General features: G+C 58.0%; 1 protein-coding gene across 7 annotated transcripts in view; it reads right to left on the bottom strand.

Moving 5' to 3' along the window:
* Positions 1-665: 665 nt before the first annotated feature.
* UNKL (unk like zinc finger) overlaps positions 666-13,896 on the bottom strand; it is a 49,684-nt gene continuing 36,453 nt past the window's right edge. For 2 of the 7 annotated variants that reach the window (XM_058570402.1, XM_058570403.1), the window contains 5 exons: positions 5,824-5,916; positions 4,843-5,064; positions 3,823-4,025; positions 3,471-3,728; positions 666-2,498 (listed from right to left, as the gene is read on the bottom strand). In XM_058570402.1, coding sequence (XP_058426385.1) covers positions 2,343-2,498; positions 3,471-3,728; positions 3,823-4,025; positions 4,843-5,064; positions 5,824-5,916 — 932 coding nt within the window. In that variant the 3' untranslated portion in view covers positions 666-2,342. Of the gene's footprint in view, positions 2,499-3,466; positions 3,729-3,822; positions 4,026-4,842; positions 5,065-5,823; positions 5,917-12,152; positions 12,400-12,485; positions 12,503-12,567; positions 12,646-13,896 lie in introns of those variants that run through there. The other 5 variants (XM_058570406.1, XM_058570405.1, XM_058570404.1 and 2 more) reach the window with 5 other exon arrangements.

Genomic DNA, 13,896 nt, shown 5'->3' with positions numbered 1-13,896 from the left:
ATTCACTACAAGTAAATGATTATGCATCATAAATACTACCTTCTGGGTTAAACTCCATCCCAATAACATTCTCATCTAAGTACTCAAAACAAATATATAGATTGGGGCTTCCATAAATTAATCCACATCAAGCGTCCACACTGAGTTGGTCTTCTGCTGACCACCTACACGAACGGCCTGACAGCATCACTGCTAGGATCGAACACGAGAGCCGAGGGGCCACAGCAGCACCACACCCAGCAATCCCTTGGTCACCCGCGTGTGGGATGGTGAAACCCCGAGACGCCTAGCATGGCCCCAGCTCGGCCTGGGAGGCCTGCACAGGGTGGCTGCCACAGAAGGCCAGGGCCCCCCCACAAGCACCCCCCCCCCCCACCCCAGTACCCGAGGCGTTCCATCCACTCAGGGTGGTTCTTTGGTCTTCCCCACCACACATCTGTCCTTGGAGCCATCCCAATCCCAGGAGCGCGAGCACCTGGGACGCGCCTCCAGCCTGGGCACCCCGTGAGCACAGCACCTCCTATCTCCCCAACTCCACAGAAAGAACTGACCAGCGTAGCTTATAAATAGACCTAAACCTTAATTGTTTATAATTTGAAAATGTCTAGGCTAGATATCAATGATAGACATTGTCCTGGTTCCCAAAAAAGACCAAAGGCCTGAAATGGGAAACAAGTGCATAAATATTAATAAAAATAAGGGATTTTAAACAGTGATAACAGTAGCACAAAATATACGTAATTTCTAAGAGCTAATAAATCACTAGAATTAGAAACAAAGTAGATTTGCTAAAACCAGGTCGGTAATTACCGTTAGTAGCAGACTAGCTGCGGAATGTCATGGATCCACCTTGAAATGACAGAACTGTTCTATCAGTTTGTCTGACGTTAAAAAATGTTTTAAACCTCTTACTATAGTGAATACATTCTAATTTGGTCACTGATAAAAATTTTTACTTAGTCATTTTCCACTTTAAAAAACGCTATTAAAAGTCTTTGGCAAAGCCACAAGTGGGGAGAAATGCGTGTTTACTTCCAATGGCAGAGTCTGGAAAGGTTTTCTTACAGCAATCCACATCTGCTTCTCGGAGAGCAAAGTTTAAGTCAACTACAGACGTCTTTTACTTCTTCCCAGATTTCTAGGAAAAATGACCAATGCAGACCCGAGAAGATTTCAAGTTATCACTAAAATCAGACCCTCTCTCAGCAGCATTTCTGCTGCACCCTGAAGCCAGGCTGCCACTCAGGGTGGAGGGACCTGCGGCAGAGCCCGGTCCCTGGGGCAGCCTCCCCCCCCGCAGAGCAACCTGTGGTCACGGGAATGACTGATGACAGCTGGACGCACAGACCAGGTGACAGTGTCAGCTGGAAGTGTTGCCTGGAGTCTAGACCACCCCACAGCTTGGCGAGCCAGTCCCAGGTGGTGGGAGTCCCTATGGTCCCAGGTGTGGGGAGTGACATCACCCATGGGGGAGCCAGGAGGCCCACCAGTCAGCTCTGAGAAGGTGGAGAGCATAGCTGCCCATTCCAGATGCTAGGACACGGCTCTACAGAAGTAATGTAGAGGACCCCCACAGTCGGGGCCCCTCTGCTGCACTTTTCACTAGGACCCAATTCTTACAGAGTTTCAAGGGAGGAAATAAAACACAATGAACCGTTTCCTTCACTTCGGCAAGGCACAGGCACTTAGACAAAGTGGCCAAGGGTCATGTGACGTGTGATTGAGCACTCAGCGTCACTTTACAATGGTGGAATATAAAACTCCAGTTAATGTGCGCATGCACATGTTTAGGAAGAGTTCCTTTCCTAAAATTAAAAACATCTAAATGTATATGTGTCTTTCAGTAATCATTCTGCTATAAATACTATTTGCACTTAATTTGAAAACTGTAAAAATCCTAGGCATTTCTTACTACTAGATAAATGCTCATTGCATAAGTACTACTTCAGAATATGAAATCTAATGTATTTACCATACTATGAATTAACAATAAACTGATATGAAATATTTTAAGTTCACAGTACACATATAAAGCTTCATATTATCGCATATTAAAAAAAACATGAACCTAGAAAGCAGCTTATAGCAACTCATCACATCTATCTAAGTTCCTTGGTTTACAAAGTGCTGTTTGGGGACCCGAACTCCCAGGGATCTGGTCACAGTAGTGTCAGGACCGCAAACCCCGCATGACGACCAGGCCCAGGACGCCGGGCCCCAGAAGGTTCTGTGGGTTTGCCTTTAAGGTTTGGGACGAGAATACCATGAAACCATGGGCAGGCTGCTCAGGGCCCGGGCCCCCCTGTTGGTGGCACCAGGAAATGAGCGAAGATGTGGCGCTGTCACCATGGGAGGGGCTGGCCCTCGCAGTAGGGGCACTCAGGTGCGCTGGCTGCGCACGGCTCACAGAGCACGCGGTGCTGGCAGGGCCGCAGGACAGCGCCGCGGGCCCGCTCCCCGCACACCACGCACTGCTGGGCCCGGAGCTGGAAGATCACCTGCGAGGAGAGACAATGCAGTAGGCAGGGGCCTCCCCACCACCATCGGCTGCCCACAGAAGCAAAGCCCAGGGGCCCAGGGTCTGGCAGAGAAGCGGGGGGCATGTAAGGATGACAGAGCCCCTGCTACAGGTGCAGGCTCAGGGAGACGGGCAGGGCAGGAACGAAGAGACGGGGTGGGAGACGCTTCACGTCAGACCCTGGGGCGGAGGACTGGCGCCGGGGCGGAGCTGGGGGCAAGGAGCAGTCATGCAGGTGGCCACAGGGAAGGGCCAGGCCGGGATGGAGGCCCACGACCTGCAGCTGGTGGGCATCAGGATTTGGGCTTATTGGGACCCCGACTCGGGACCCAGCCCTCCTGAGAGAGCAGCCAAAGCCTGGGAGACAGCGCCTTGGAGGCAAAGCGATCAGAGGTATGCACTGCAACCTGGCTGTGGTCAGTGGAGGGGGAAGAGTGTGAGAGGCAGGGCCATGGAACCTTCCAGATGCTCCAAGTTCTAACAAAACGCCCTGGTATGAAAGGAGTTTCTAGCTGAGCAGAGGGCAGTGGGCTTTATGCCACGCGAGAAAAGACAAGCAATGAGAGCAAGCAAGGAGGTAACCAGTGATCCTGGAGGGTGACCTCAGTGAAGGGCCCCAGACACACGCATGCCATGGTTCCAAATGCGTGGGGTGGGAGGGACGTCCACCTTGTCCATGGAGGGCACAGCTGGCAGGATGGGGGGCAGGGGAGGGGGCAAAGGTGGACGACTCCAGGAAGGAAGAGCAGGGGCCAGCCTGGCAGGAGAGGAGGCGTACACTGTCCTGGGAGCAGAGCCCCGTGGGGTGCGCCACCCAGGAGTCAGGGCGAGGCAGGGGCCAGACGGAGGAACGGGTAGCAGCACTGGGCCGGGTACCCCTCCTCCCTCTGTGCCGAGGACACTCCGCCAGGGACAGGCCTCAGGTACCTCCAAAACCAACACCAGGACTCACCCCGTCCACTGCTTCCAAATCCAGGCGCAGCTGACTCTGCAGGGAATGCAGCTTGGGCAGAGGAATGGCACCAATGTCGCCGCAGCTCCGCAGCCCGGGGAGTGAGGAGGACGCGCCCCGGCCCTCCAGCTCCTCCCGCAGCTGCCTGAACTGGGCCTCCACCTCCTCCTTCTTCTGCAGCGCCAGCTGCCGGGCGCTGTCGGCCGCGAGTGCACGCTCCTTCGCCGCCTTTGCCTCCCGCTGCCACGCGTCGCAGGCCTGAAACCCAGGGGGCTGCAGTGCTGGCGCCCGGGAGGGCGGCCCCTGCTGGGCGCACCCCTCCCGCCCGTGCGCGGCCCCGCCCGGCGCTCACCTGCTTCACCTGCTGCCAGGACTCCTCCCACTGCCTGATCTTCCGCTTGGCCTCGTCCAGCTGCCGCCGGACACGTGCCAGCTCGGCGCTGCTCGGACTCGTGCTTGAAGAGGACGCAGGGCCTGTGTTCAGGATGGGGGACGGGCTGGGAGAGAAGCTGCCGGAAACAAAGTCCCAGATGTTTCCGGGGACACCGTTCAAACCTGAGTGTGGAGGGGACAAGAGATGTCAGCCCCAGCCTCGCTGAGGCAGCACAGATGTCTCCCCAGCAGGCTCTGGGGACCTCTGGGGCTCCACGGACACCACCGCCCACCTGAGCTTTGTACCAGGCCCCCTTCCCAAACACCTGTGGTGTTCAAACAGAAAGAGACATAACTTCAAAGTTTCTGTGACTGCAACATGGGGAGCAGCATTCTCAAACTCTGGTCCCAAGAACCCACTGCACTCCTTGAATCTTGAGAACCCCAAAGAGCTTTTGTTTACTTGGGTGACAGGGTGACAGCTATTGATACATACACATATGGCATTAGAAATTAAATGGAATTTACAAATGTTCTTTTAAAATATAACAAATTACATATGATAAAGAACATTTTCCAGTGAAAAAACAACTTAAAACAAGAAATGGCACTGTTTCCTGTCTTTGCAAATCCGTCTGCTTCTACGTTGGGTCTCTGGTGACCTCACTCATCCGGCAGCCTCAGAAACCACCGCACGTGGGGGAGTGAGAGGCGGGTCACACTGTGGTGTCGTCGGCACAGGGTCTCGGGGTCCTGGCCACACTGAGAACCTGACAGAGGTTTGCGCACAAACCCCGACTCCAAACCAGCAGAGACATGGACACAGGGGCGCCTGGGACAAGAGCCAACGCCCACGTGGCGGGAGCGTGCGGGGTGGCGTGGAGGAGCCCCTGAAAGCGGGCAGCGCCACCTCGTGGGGCCCACTGCTCCATGCCTCAGTTTACTCTGCTGTACAGTGTCCCTCGGAGCGGCGGGTCCCTCCCTGCTGGACACGGCTCACCTAAGGAGTTGTAGGCCGAAGGGCCCAGCGTTCCGGGCTCCGATGTGAGGGGCGGCGGCTGCTGGGGGGGCGTCATGGCTGAGGAGACGAGTGGCCCCGACAGGGACTGGGAGAGCGAGCTGAGCGGGGAGGTGGACAGTGATGACGAGGAGTGCAGGGACGGGGAGCGGGGCAGGCAGCCCGGGATGCTGACAGGCGCCGAGCCTCCCGGAGACCTCCGACCTGCACAGAGCAGAGGGGACCAAGTTAGCGAGAGGCTGCAGCAGTGACCACAAGGGCCAGACGCAGCGGGAGCCCTTCGAGCTGGGGGGAGCAGCCACAGTAGGTGGACACTAGTGGGTAGATGCTGGGGGGACCCGGAGAGTAGGGGGCAACTGGGGGACTCGGGGGACCCCAAGAGTGGTGGATGCTGGGGGGATCCAGGAGGACCCTGAGAGCAGGGGACATGGGGGGACCAGGCCCACAGGCGCCAGGTGGAGGTACAGTGCCAGAGCCGTGTTCCCCTACACTGATGTGGTCACGCCCCTCACCACTCAGACACTCGGCATGTTAACAGGGCCAGGGGTTCAGTGGGGAGTTGAGTGGGGGTCCCAGCATAGGCCAGGTGCCCACTAGACCCTGCTCGACTGACCTATCCACTGGCATGGTGGTCCCAGTATTTTAGGGCCCCCCAGAAATGGTTTACTTTCTTTTAATATCAGAAAAAAAAGATGAACTTTTAGGTAGAAGATATTTCAGCATACAATGTTAGTATCTTCATCTTTATGCCAATGCAGCGGTTAAAACATGTCCCCAGGAAGTGACTGGAAGGCCATGTCCCCCACGTCTGCAGGGGCTGCTTTGCTAAGATGGAGGTCAACTGAGGAAGAGGCGGGAAGCTGATCCCATTCGCGCTGCACTGGGGAGGGGGCCTGGGACCCTCCTGCCCTAGGACCATCTAAGGATTCTTGAAAGATCAAGCACGGCTGGCAGCGCCCGCACCTGGGGGCCCGGGGTCACCGCCGTCCTGCTCTTCCAGCTCTCTGTCCAGAGACGCGAGACTTACATCACTGAGATGCAGGTCTAAAGCTGAGCCTATGGAACAAAACACCGAGTCACCACAGAACCCCACAGGGAAACCGCAGAGCCTCAGCTGGGGGGACCAGGACCCTCCGGCTGAGGGCCCAGCAGGCGGAGTCCAGGCTCCAGCGCTGCACCCCGACGTCCGAGACTCACTGCCCCCTCCCCAAAGCCAGTGCCTTCAGGCTGACAGCCCATCGTGCGGCCCCAGCAGCACCGCCCTCATCTCGTGATGTTTGCTCCTCCTAAGTTTAAATTTCTAATCATTTGGTAAAATTTGACCAAGAAAACACCTGACTAGTGAAAAAAAAATTTTCCAGGAGGACGAAGTCCATGAGAACGGGGTTCCGGGACAGCTTGGTGAGGCTGCACCTGTGCTGACCTCCTAGCAGGGTCACAGCAGAGTCTCCACACACACCCCCACCCCCAGGCACTGAGCAGGGTCCCACCACGGGGCACGGCCATTTTCCATCCTGCAGGCGGAAGTTGCGCTCACCCCGTCCCCTCCGACACTTCCTCCTAGGGCCCTGCCCTTACGCAGCATGGGGGCTCCTGCCCTCCCCAGCCCCTGGGGACCTGGCAAGGAGCAGGAAGCTGTGTTGGGGCAGCTGAGGTCAGGCCCACCAGCCCCCAAAGCAGGAGCCTGTCTCCTAGGTTGCCTCGGCCACACAGGGTCAGCTCAGGGAAGGTGTGGCCGGAGGACCCAGAGCACACACCATCCCCTGAGAGGCAGAGGAGGGGCTGCAGGGGCTCCTGGGATGCACGCACCCTGTGGCCTTCCCAGCCCCACGTCATGGCCAGGTCTGCAGCAGAGGCCCAGCACACGAGTTCTGCCACACCCGGCACTTTTCTTCTTTGCCTCACCTCAGGGGTCCCGCGCTCTGCCCTTGCACCCCCTCCCAGAGGCAGCTAGGCGTCTCCTGTGTGGGCGAGCCCTGTTCCCCCTCTGCTGGCTGCAGGCCCTCGGCCCCCCATGACACTTGGTCAGAAGCACCAAGTTCCACCTGAAGAGACCACAAAGCCATTCCTTTCCCCAGCCCCTGGGGACAGACCCTCTCTCCACAGCCCAGGGGATGCACCACGGGACCCTGGTCAGACCTGCCGGCTCTGGATCAGTGAGCCAGGCTTCTGGAGCCTTCCACCTCTGCCCCACCCCCAGCTGCCTAGCGCCAAGCGTCACAGAGTCCCCTAGATGGCACCTGACGGGTGACATCAAGTCAAAAGAGCCCAGAGCCAGGAGCCACTGCTCAACTCTGACCACATCCCGCCCTTGGCTCTGCCCAGACTCCCGGTCACACCTGGAAGCAAAGGGCGCAGCAGCAACTGAGGCTGCAGGAAGGGGCAGCCGGGCTGAGCTTGTTTCAACCGACTGCGTTCGACCCAAGAGTTGAGTGAAAGCAGTGGGTGCCAGGGCACAGGGACGAAGGGGAGGCCTGCGGACAGAGGAGCCCACCTGCGGCTAGGGGAGGGGCTGCTGCCTTTTTAAATGCAAGAGCGTTTACCATCAGTAGCGGGAAATACAGCATAAGAGACTAAGGCCCAGGCACACATGGATTCCTTAGGAGCGTCTGAGGGGCACATGCAGAGCGGGCTTGGGTCCAGCCCCAGCCGCAGTCCCGGCTGCACCATCCCATCCCCGGGACTGGTCGGCAGCACTCAGCCTGTGTGGGGACCCTGAGAGCCAACCACGAGGAGGGCTCCTCACCTGATGGTGGGCACTCAGCAGACCACTCACAGGCGGCCAAATGCTGCCTCCTGGACACGAGGAGAGTGCGGATGCATATCCTCGATCCATTGCTCAGGGCTCACGGTGTGTGGGAGGGGCCTCATGTCCCGGAGCAGCACCGCTGGGCGAGGCTCGGGTCTTGCGTTTGCTTCCTTCCTTACTTCAGCCCTGCTGCCTGTGGACACGACCCCGCCTGGGCCCCACTTGGCAGCTGCGGCCAGGAGCAGAGTGAGGATCGTACTCCATCGGCCTAGAGGGGGGCGTTGGGGGACACTCTGAAGGCTTCCACCCCCGGAGCACAACTCTGTGACCCCAGCCCTCATTCAGATTCTAGCCTTGAGGGGAATCTTCTGGGCACCAAGGTCAGGTAGTGAAACCACCCGGAGACCACTGTCCTTTCCACACCATCACCAAGATCATTGGGGAGGCACCAGGGCCCCGCCCACGCCCCAGGGAAAACCATTCCAACCAAGGTTTAAGGACTTTCGGTCTTATGCGAGAAGGAGGTAAACATGCAGGATGGTAGCTGGGCCAGGGTGCCCCTCCGGAGTCCAGGAGCCCGCCCAGCCTCCCCCTCCCCAGCCCCCAGATACTATCCCGTTGCTCTGAAGTGTGACACTGAGCCCTGCAGAACCCTGACCCTGTGAGGACATTTTTCAGGGAACAGAGGGCAGGCCCCAGGCTGGCAGCACCCCAAGCTCTTCAGTCCTTGGGAAAGCGATGAGAAGACAACGAACATTCCTCACGGTGGCGCCCCGACTGTCACACCAGCAGCACCTGCACAGCCAGACCGGCTCCTTCAACAGGTCCAAGTTAGGCACCTGACGGCCGCAGCCAGGGACAGGGTGACGTGAAAACGGCCTGACGCAAGAGTTGTGACAAGAAAGAAAGACGGACCGAGTCCCTCAAGGAGACACTGGGGCACAGGGACCACCAGGGGGCAGCACCCACCCCTGGCCTGTATAGGCTCTTTCCTCCTGGGGGGCTCCCCTTGTGGATGTCCCTCCCCCCAAGCTGTGCCCGCTCGATGGACAGCTTTTTCCTAACATCTGGGTGCACAGAGGCACTTGTGTCCTGGGCTGAAACCAGGCACCACGCACGGGGCAGCTTCAAACAACAGAAATTCATCCCTTCACAGTCCGCAGGCCAGAAGTCGAGACCAAGGGGACACCAGGGCATCGCAGGGCCGAGCTCCCTCTGGAGGCTCCTTCCTGCCTCTTCCAGCCTCTGGTGTTGCCAGCACTCCTTGGCCCTCCTTGGCCCGTGGCCACATCTCCCCAGTCTCAGCCTCCACTGTCACATGGTTGTCTCTCCCGTTTCTCTGTGTCCGATTGTGTTCTTGTAAGGACACCAGCTATGTTGGATTATGGCCCATCCTAATGACCTCATCTACCTTGAGTACATCTGCAAAGACTGTTTCCAAACACACTCACATTCACAGGTGGGGGCAGTTAGGACTGAGACATATCTTTCTGGGGGACATAATCCAACCCACAACAAGGGGGACCACTTGGAGACACCCCTCAGTCCTCTCCAAGTTGGGGGCTGGGGCTCCAATAGGCACCTCCAGGCCTGTTCCCCCCAACAGACCTGTCTCCTGCAACTGTGAATTCCACTCTCACCGGCTCCCCAGGACATGACCGCAGGCCCCGCAGGCCCTCACCCAAGTCCACGCCTTCTCGCCGACCCCAGTGTGAAAATTAATAAAGGGAAACCTCACTTAAAATGGAGTCAGGAGGCCAGAAGAGGGAGGTCCCAGGGAAAACCACTGAGGTCAATTACAGGAAGACAGTCAATTACAAACACCAACAAGAAGAATCCTCAACAGGAAAGATGTCCATGTCACCTCCTGGAGGAAATCGACCACCCCAGCAACTCAGCCAATGAGAACCCGTCATCCCCTGAACTCTCGCTCTCCTCCAACGGACTTTCATTGAAAACAACATCTCCCAACCTCCTCCTCCCCTTCTCTAAAATAACACTCCTCTCCTTGGCTTGCTGGACTTGCCCATGGCTCCTGCCATGGCACACAAGTTCCAAACTGCAATTCTTTGGTTTTTCCTGGATAAAGCTGTTTTGCTAGTAAAATAACTGACTATTTATTTTCAAGGTTGACAGCAGTTTCCATCTCACTCTTCAACTTGCTGCCAAGGCCTTGCCCTGAAACCCCTCTGGTCAAAGGCGGCCCGGCCCTCCCACAACCCTGCCCCCTGCCCTCGAGCCCGGCAGCCCCTCCTGTGCCTGCTCCACACCCGGACACCCATGGCTTCTGCAGACCTAACCCCAGATGCCCCAGGACTTGCCCCACACGGCCGCACCGCCTCCTCCTACCAGGGAGAGGCAGCCAGGGTGGCACCCGCACCTTCTGAAACTCTGCACACAGGTGCCTCCCTTGAGCTGGTGCACCGGGGCCCACTCACTGAGCAGAAGCAGGGAAGGAGCCCTCAGCTTCTTCCTCGACCCACACAGTTAGGGCCCCAAGCTCCAGCAGTCTCTGCAGGCTGCCCCCTCACCCGAACTGCACTGTCCTAGGAGTGTCCTTTGTATGATGCCAACTCTGTCATGCCATGAGTCCTGCCTCCCAGAAAGAACATAGTCCTTGGAGGCTGGTCCACACTGCCTGGCTGGACCATGCCTCACCCCGCCCCCGCCCCCACCCCCGGCTCCTCCTTTGTCCATGAAGAAAAATAACCCATTGTGGAAATTAATAAAGGAAATCTCAACTAAACTGCAGTCAGGAAGGCCTGTAGGGGAGCTCTCACCCCTATCACACATCCTCAATTACTCCAAACACGAAAACAGGGTAGGTCACTTGCATCTCCCACAGGAAGTACAACCACTTTACTACTGAAGGAAGATTTCTCTGTCCGCCCAGCAACAGCCCAGCCAATCAGACAATGCCGCAGCTCAGTCAACGAGAAATGCTGCAGCTCAGCCAATGAGAAGCCGTTGCTACCCTGATATGTTACTTTCCCCCAATGGACTTTCCTTTAGAACAGCCCCTCCTCGGGCCAGCCAAGGCTTAGCACTTAAGTGCGCATGCTCCGCTGCTGGCGTCCGGTAGCCGGGGTTCGCATCCCCGGGCACACGGAAGCACCGCTTGTCAGGCCATGCTGTGGCGGCATCCCACATAAAGTGGAGAAAGATGGGCACGGATGTTAGCTTAGGGCCAGTCTTCTCAGCAAAAAGAGGAGGACTGGCATGGACGTTAGCTCAGGGCTGATCTTCCTCACACACACACACACACAAAAGAACAGCCCCTCCCTACTCCCCCTTTTCTCCACAAAAGCAGCTCCTTCCTTTGTTTTCTGGATTTGCCTATGGTTTGCCATACCATGCACATCCCGAATTGCAATTCTTTTGCTATTCCCAAATAACTCATTTTGAGGCTTTTCAAGTCAACACTGCTGCAGGCTGCAGCCTGCCACAGCTTCCATTAGCCTCCATTAGTCCAGGGAGAACTCCTGTTCAGCCTCCAAAACCCTTCTCAGAACGACCCCCTGCTGTTCTGCATGTTGGCCCACACCGTGCTGGTGCACCTTGACCAGTGCTGGCCAATGTGCAGACTCACTCTGAGAGCAAGCATCCTCCACTGCACGCCTACCCTGCCCCCACCTCTTCACGAAACCTGTGCTGCAGCCAAAAGAATGCGGGCCCAAACCCACCCTTCATGTGCTGGCCTGGAGCATCTGCTCAGCCCGGGGTCCCAAGTCCCAGACACGCTGGGTCAGTCGGGCCTGACAACATGGACTTGGCCCTCAGCACCTGCAGTCCTGGGATTAGGTTAGCAGCGTCTGCTTCAAAGCCGGCTGACTTCCAGAAACAGTTTTTGAGTAACAAAGGCACCAACGGATGGATGCAGGAAACAGACTGGATGTGCAGGAGCCTTTACTCGCCTTGAAGTGATTTAGCTCATCACTCTCCCCCCATGACTCAGCACAGGTGTGTGACCTGCCCTCTCATATGCAGAGGGGGCACAAGAGGCGCCAACCCTCACTGACAACCACAGATGCATCCAGCTTATAAGGAGGCAGCTGCTCCCAGGGTGTACGCTTGCCCATTTCATCAGCAGGGTTTCTCTGGTCATACTACCGTGCGCTGTTCCCCGGGGCTGACCCAGGTCTTCTGATATATGCTCTCACAAGAAAAACTGACTTTTAAAAAGACGTTAAAACTCAAAATCTAGATGACCCAAGTTACATAAACTGTGCCATCTGACCGAGAACCAGCCTTGCCAAACTACCAGGAAGCACCCAGATGTTAATGAGAAATTAGTCGAAAGCTGCTGAGTAATGGCCCTGGCAAAGCCCCGTTCCCGACGTGACACAGCACGTTCAAGAGGCGCCGCCGTCCCCCCGGGTCAGGGGACACACGGGAACAACGCACACAGGGCACAGAATTAATGGTCAGAATGGGGAACCCCCGACGCTGGGGGTGCTCCCCCGCACCCACCCGGGCCAGGAGCCCCCCGGCTGGCCGTCCTCCCCTAACTACAGGATGGAGAAGCACCTGGCAACCCGCTCACCCGCCGGTCTGAGTTTCCGACAGTGCGCACGGTGATTCGCAGCAGGACAAGGCAGGAACCCCGTCCTCGCCAGGGAGAAAAGCCCCACCTCCGCCAGGTGATGCAGACTCCCCTGGAGAAGGCCGGCTCGCGCCCACGCAGGGAACCGGCGGGCGCCTCCGCAGAGCAGGTTCCAAAACGGGGACGTTTGCATGCACCTCATTCCGCAGCCCCCAAGAAACCTGGTACCGACGGCTGTCACACCTGGCGCGGGCACTACGGATAGGTGCGAGGAGCACCTGGAGGGGAGGCGCACCTGGGGAGGAAGGTGCAGGGGCGGGAGATGCACCTCACCTGTGGGGAAAGCGCACCTGGGGAGGGGGGGTTGGCGCATCTGTAGGGGAAGAGGCGCACCGGGGAGGGAGGCGCACCTCACCTGGGCGGCGGCGCACTGCCCGTTCCGTCGCTCCGCTTATCGACGACCCGCAGCCTGACGGCACGGGGCTGACGATGCTGACTCACTGGCCGCCGCCGCCGCCGATTCAAACACGGCCGGCGCCCCGCCCGCCCGCGCTGGCCACGCCCCCTGGCGACGTAAGCCTTAGACGCACCGAGGCCCCGCCCCCGATGACGCAAGCCTCAGGCGCCCTCGGCGCCGCCGCCTGGCGACGCAAGCCTTAGAGTGCTCCGCCCCCACCGCACCTGGCTGAGGCCTGGCGGGCAGGTGCTGGTGGACGGGCCCAGTCGCTCCGTGTCCTCCCGTCCCCGCGGCCGTGTGTGTGGGCCCCCGGCAGGGCGCGCCACCCCTCGCACCAGCACCTACCGCTCCCGCCGCTGCGAGGCGGTGTGTCGGGCCCTGGGCCCAGGTGGACGCGGGAACGCTAGCCGGGCAGGGCTGCTTTGTTCGGGCAAGGAGGGGTCTTCGCACGGAAGCCCCGGAGCCCGCCGCCGGCCCCGCTGCTCCTGCCCTGCCCACCTGCAGGGCTCGTGGCCAGACCTTGCTCAGGTAAAAACACGCTCAACCCAACGACCCCCATGGCCCGGGGCCAGGCCGGGGTCGGGATGAACAGGCCGGGACTCCCGCCCTCGCAGGTCACTGAGTCAGCTGCCCACAGCCCCGAGACCAGTCCCTTCCGTCTCCGTCCACAGTCGATCTAGTCTCCTCGGAATGAAGGCTCCCACCGCCCTCTGCTGCCAGCCCCGCAGGCAATGAGCTCCGCTGGTCACTATTTTAATCTGAAACCTTGTTCCTGTGAGGTGGAAGGCAAAGAAAGTGAAATCTGTCAGGTGGCCCTGAAATGACGCCACCAGCTCCATTAAATGCAGACTTAGTCTGGAAACAGCACCTCTTTATTTTAGAGGTTACTCATTGTCTTTATGCAGTGCATTAGTGAGGACATGACCTGACTGAAAGGACTACTGGGAGAATCCAGTCACACCTGTCAGCCCCAAAGCAGGGGGCGGGCACTCTGGGTCTGGGTGTCCCTGAGTGCCTCCTGGGGCCAGAGGGCAGTTCTGAGGATTCCGTTACTTCCCATAACTGGGGCTTGGATTCCTGGGATATAACTTTACATGTGATCTCAGGAGAGTGATCAGAGAAAAAAGGGAGGATGCACTGACAGCAGAAGCTCATTTTAACAAAAAAAATGTATGATCTGTAAACAGAGGCAGTGTTGATCCTGAAAAAAATTCACCACTGGGTAGCTGGTTCAGGAAATATTTAAGTCAGTGAAGGAATGCACTACAGGATGGTCACAGATGCACT

The sequence above is a fragment of the Diceros bicornis genome, chromosome 26, assembly GCF_020826845.1.
Source record: "Diceros bicornis minor isolate mBicDic1 chromosome 26, mDicBic1.mat.cur, whole genome shotgun sequence".
NCBI lineage: Eukaryota > Metazoa > Chordata > Mammalia > Perissodactyla > Rhinocerotidae > Diceros > Diceros bicornis.
The sequence above is the reverse complement of the archived record's forward strand: the minus strand, read 5'-3'. Positions and strand labels throughout refer to the sequence as shown.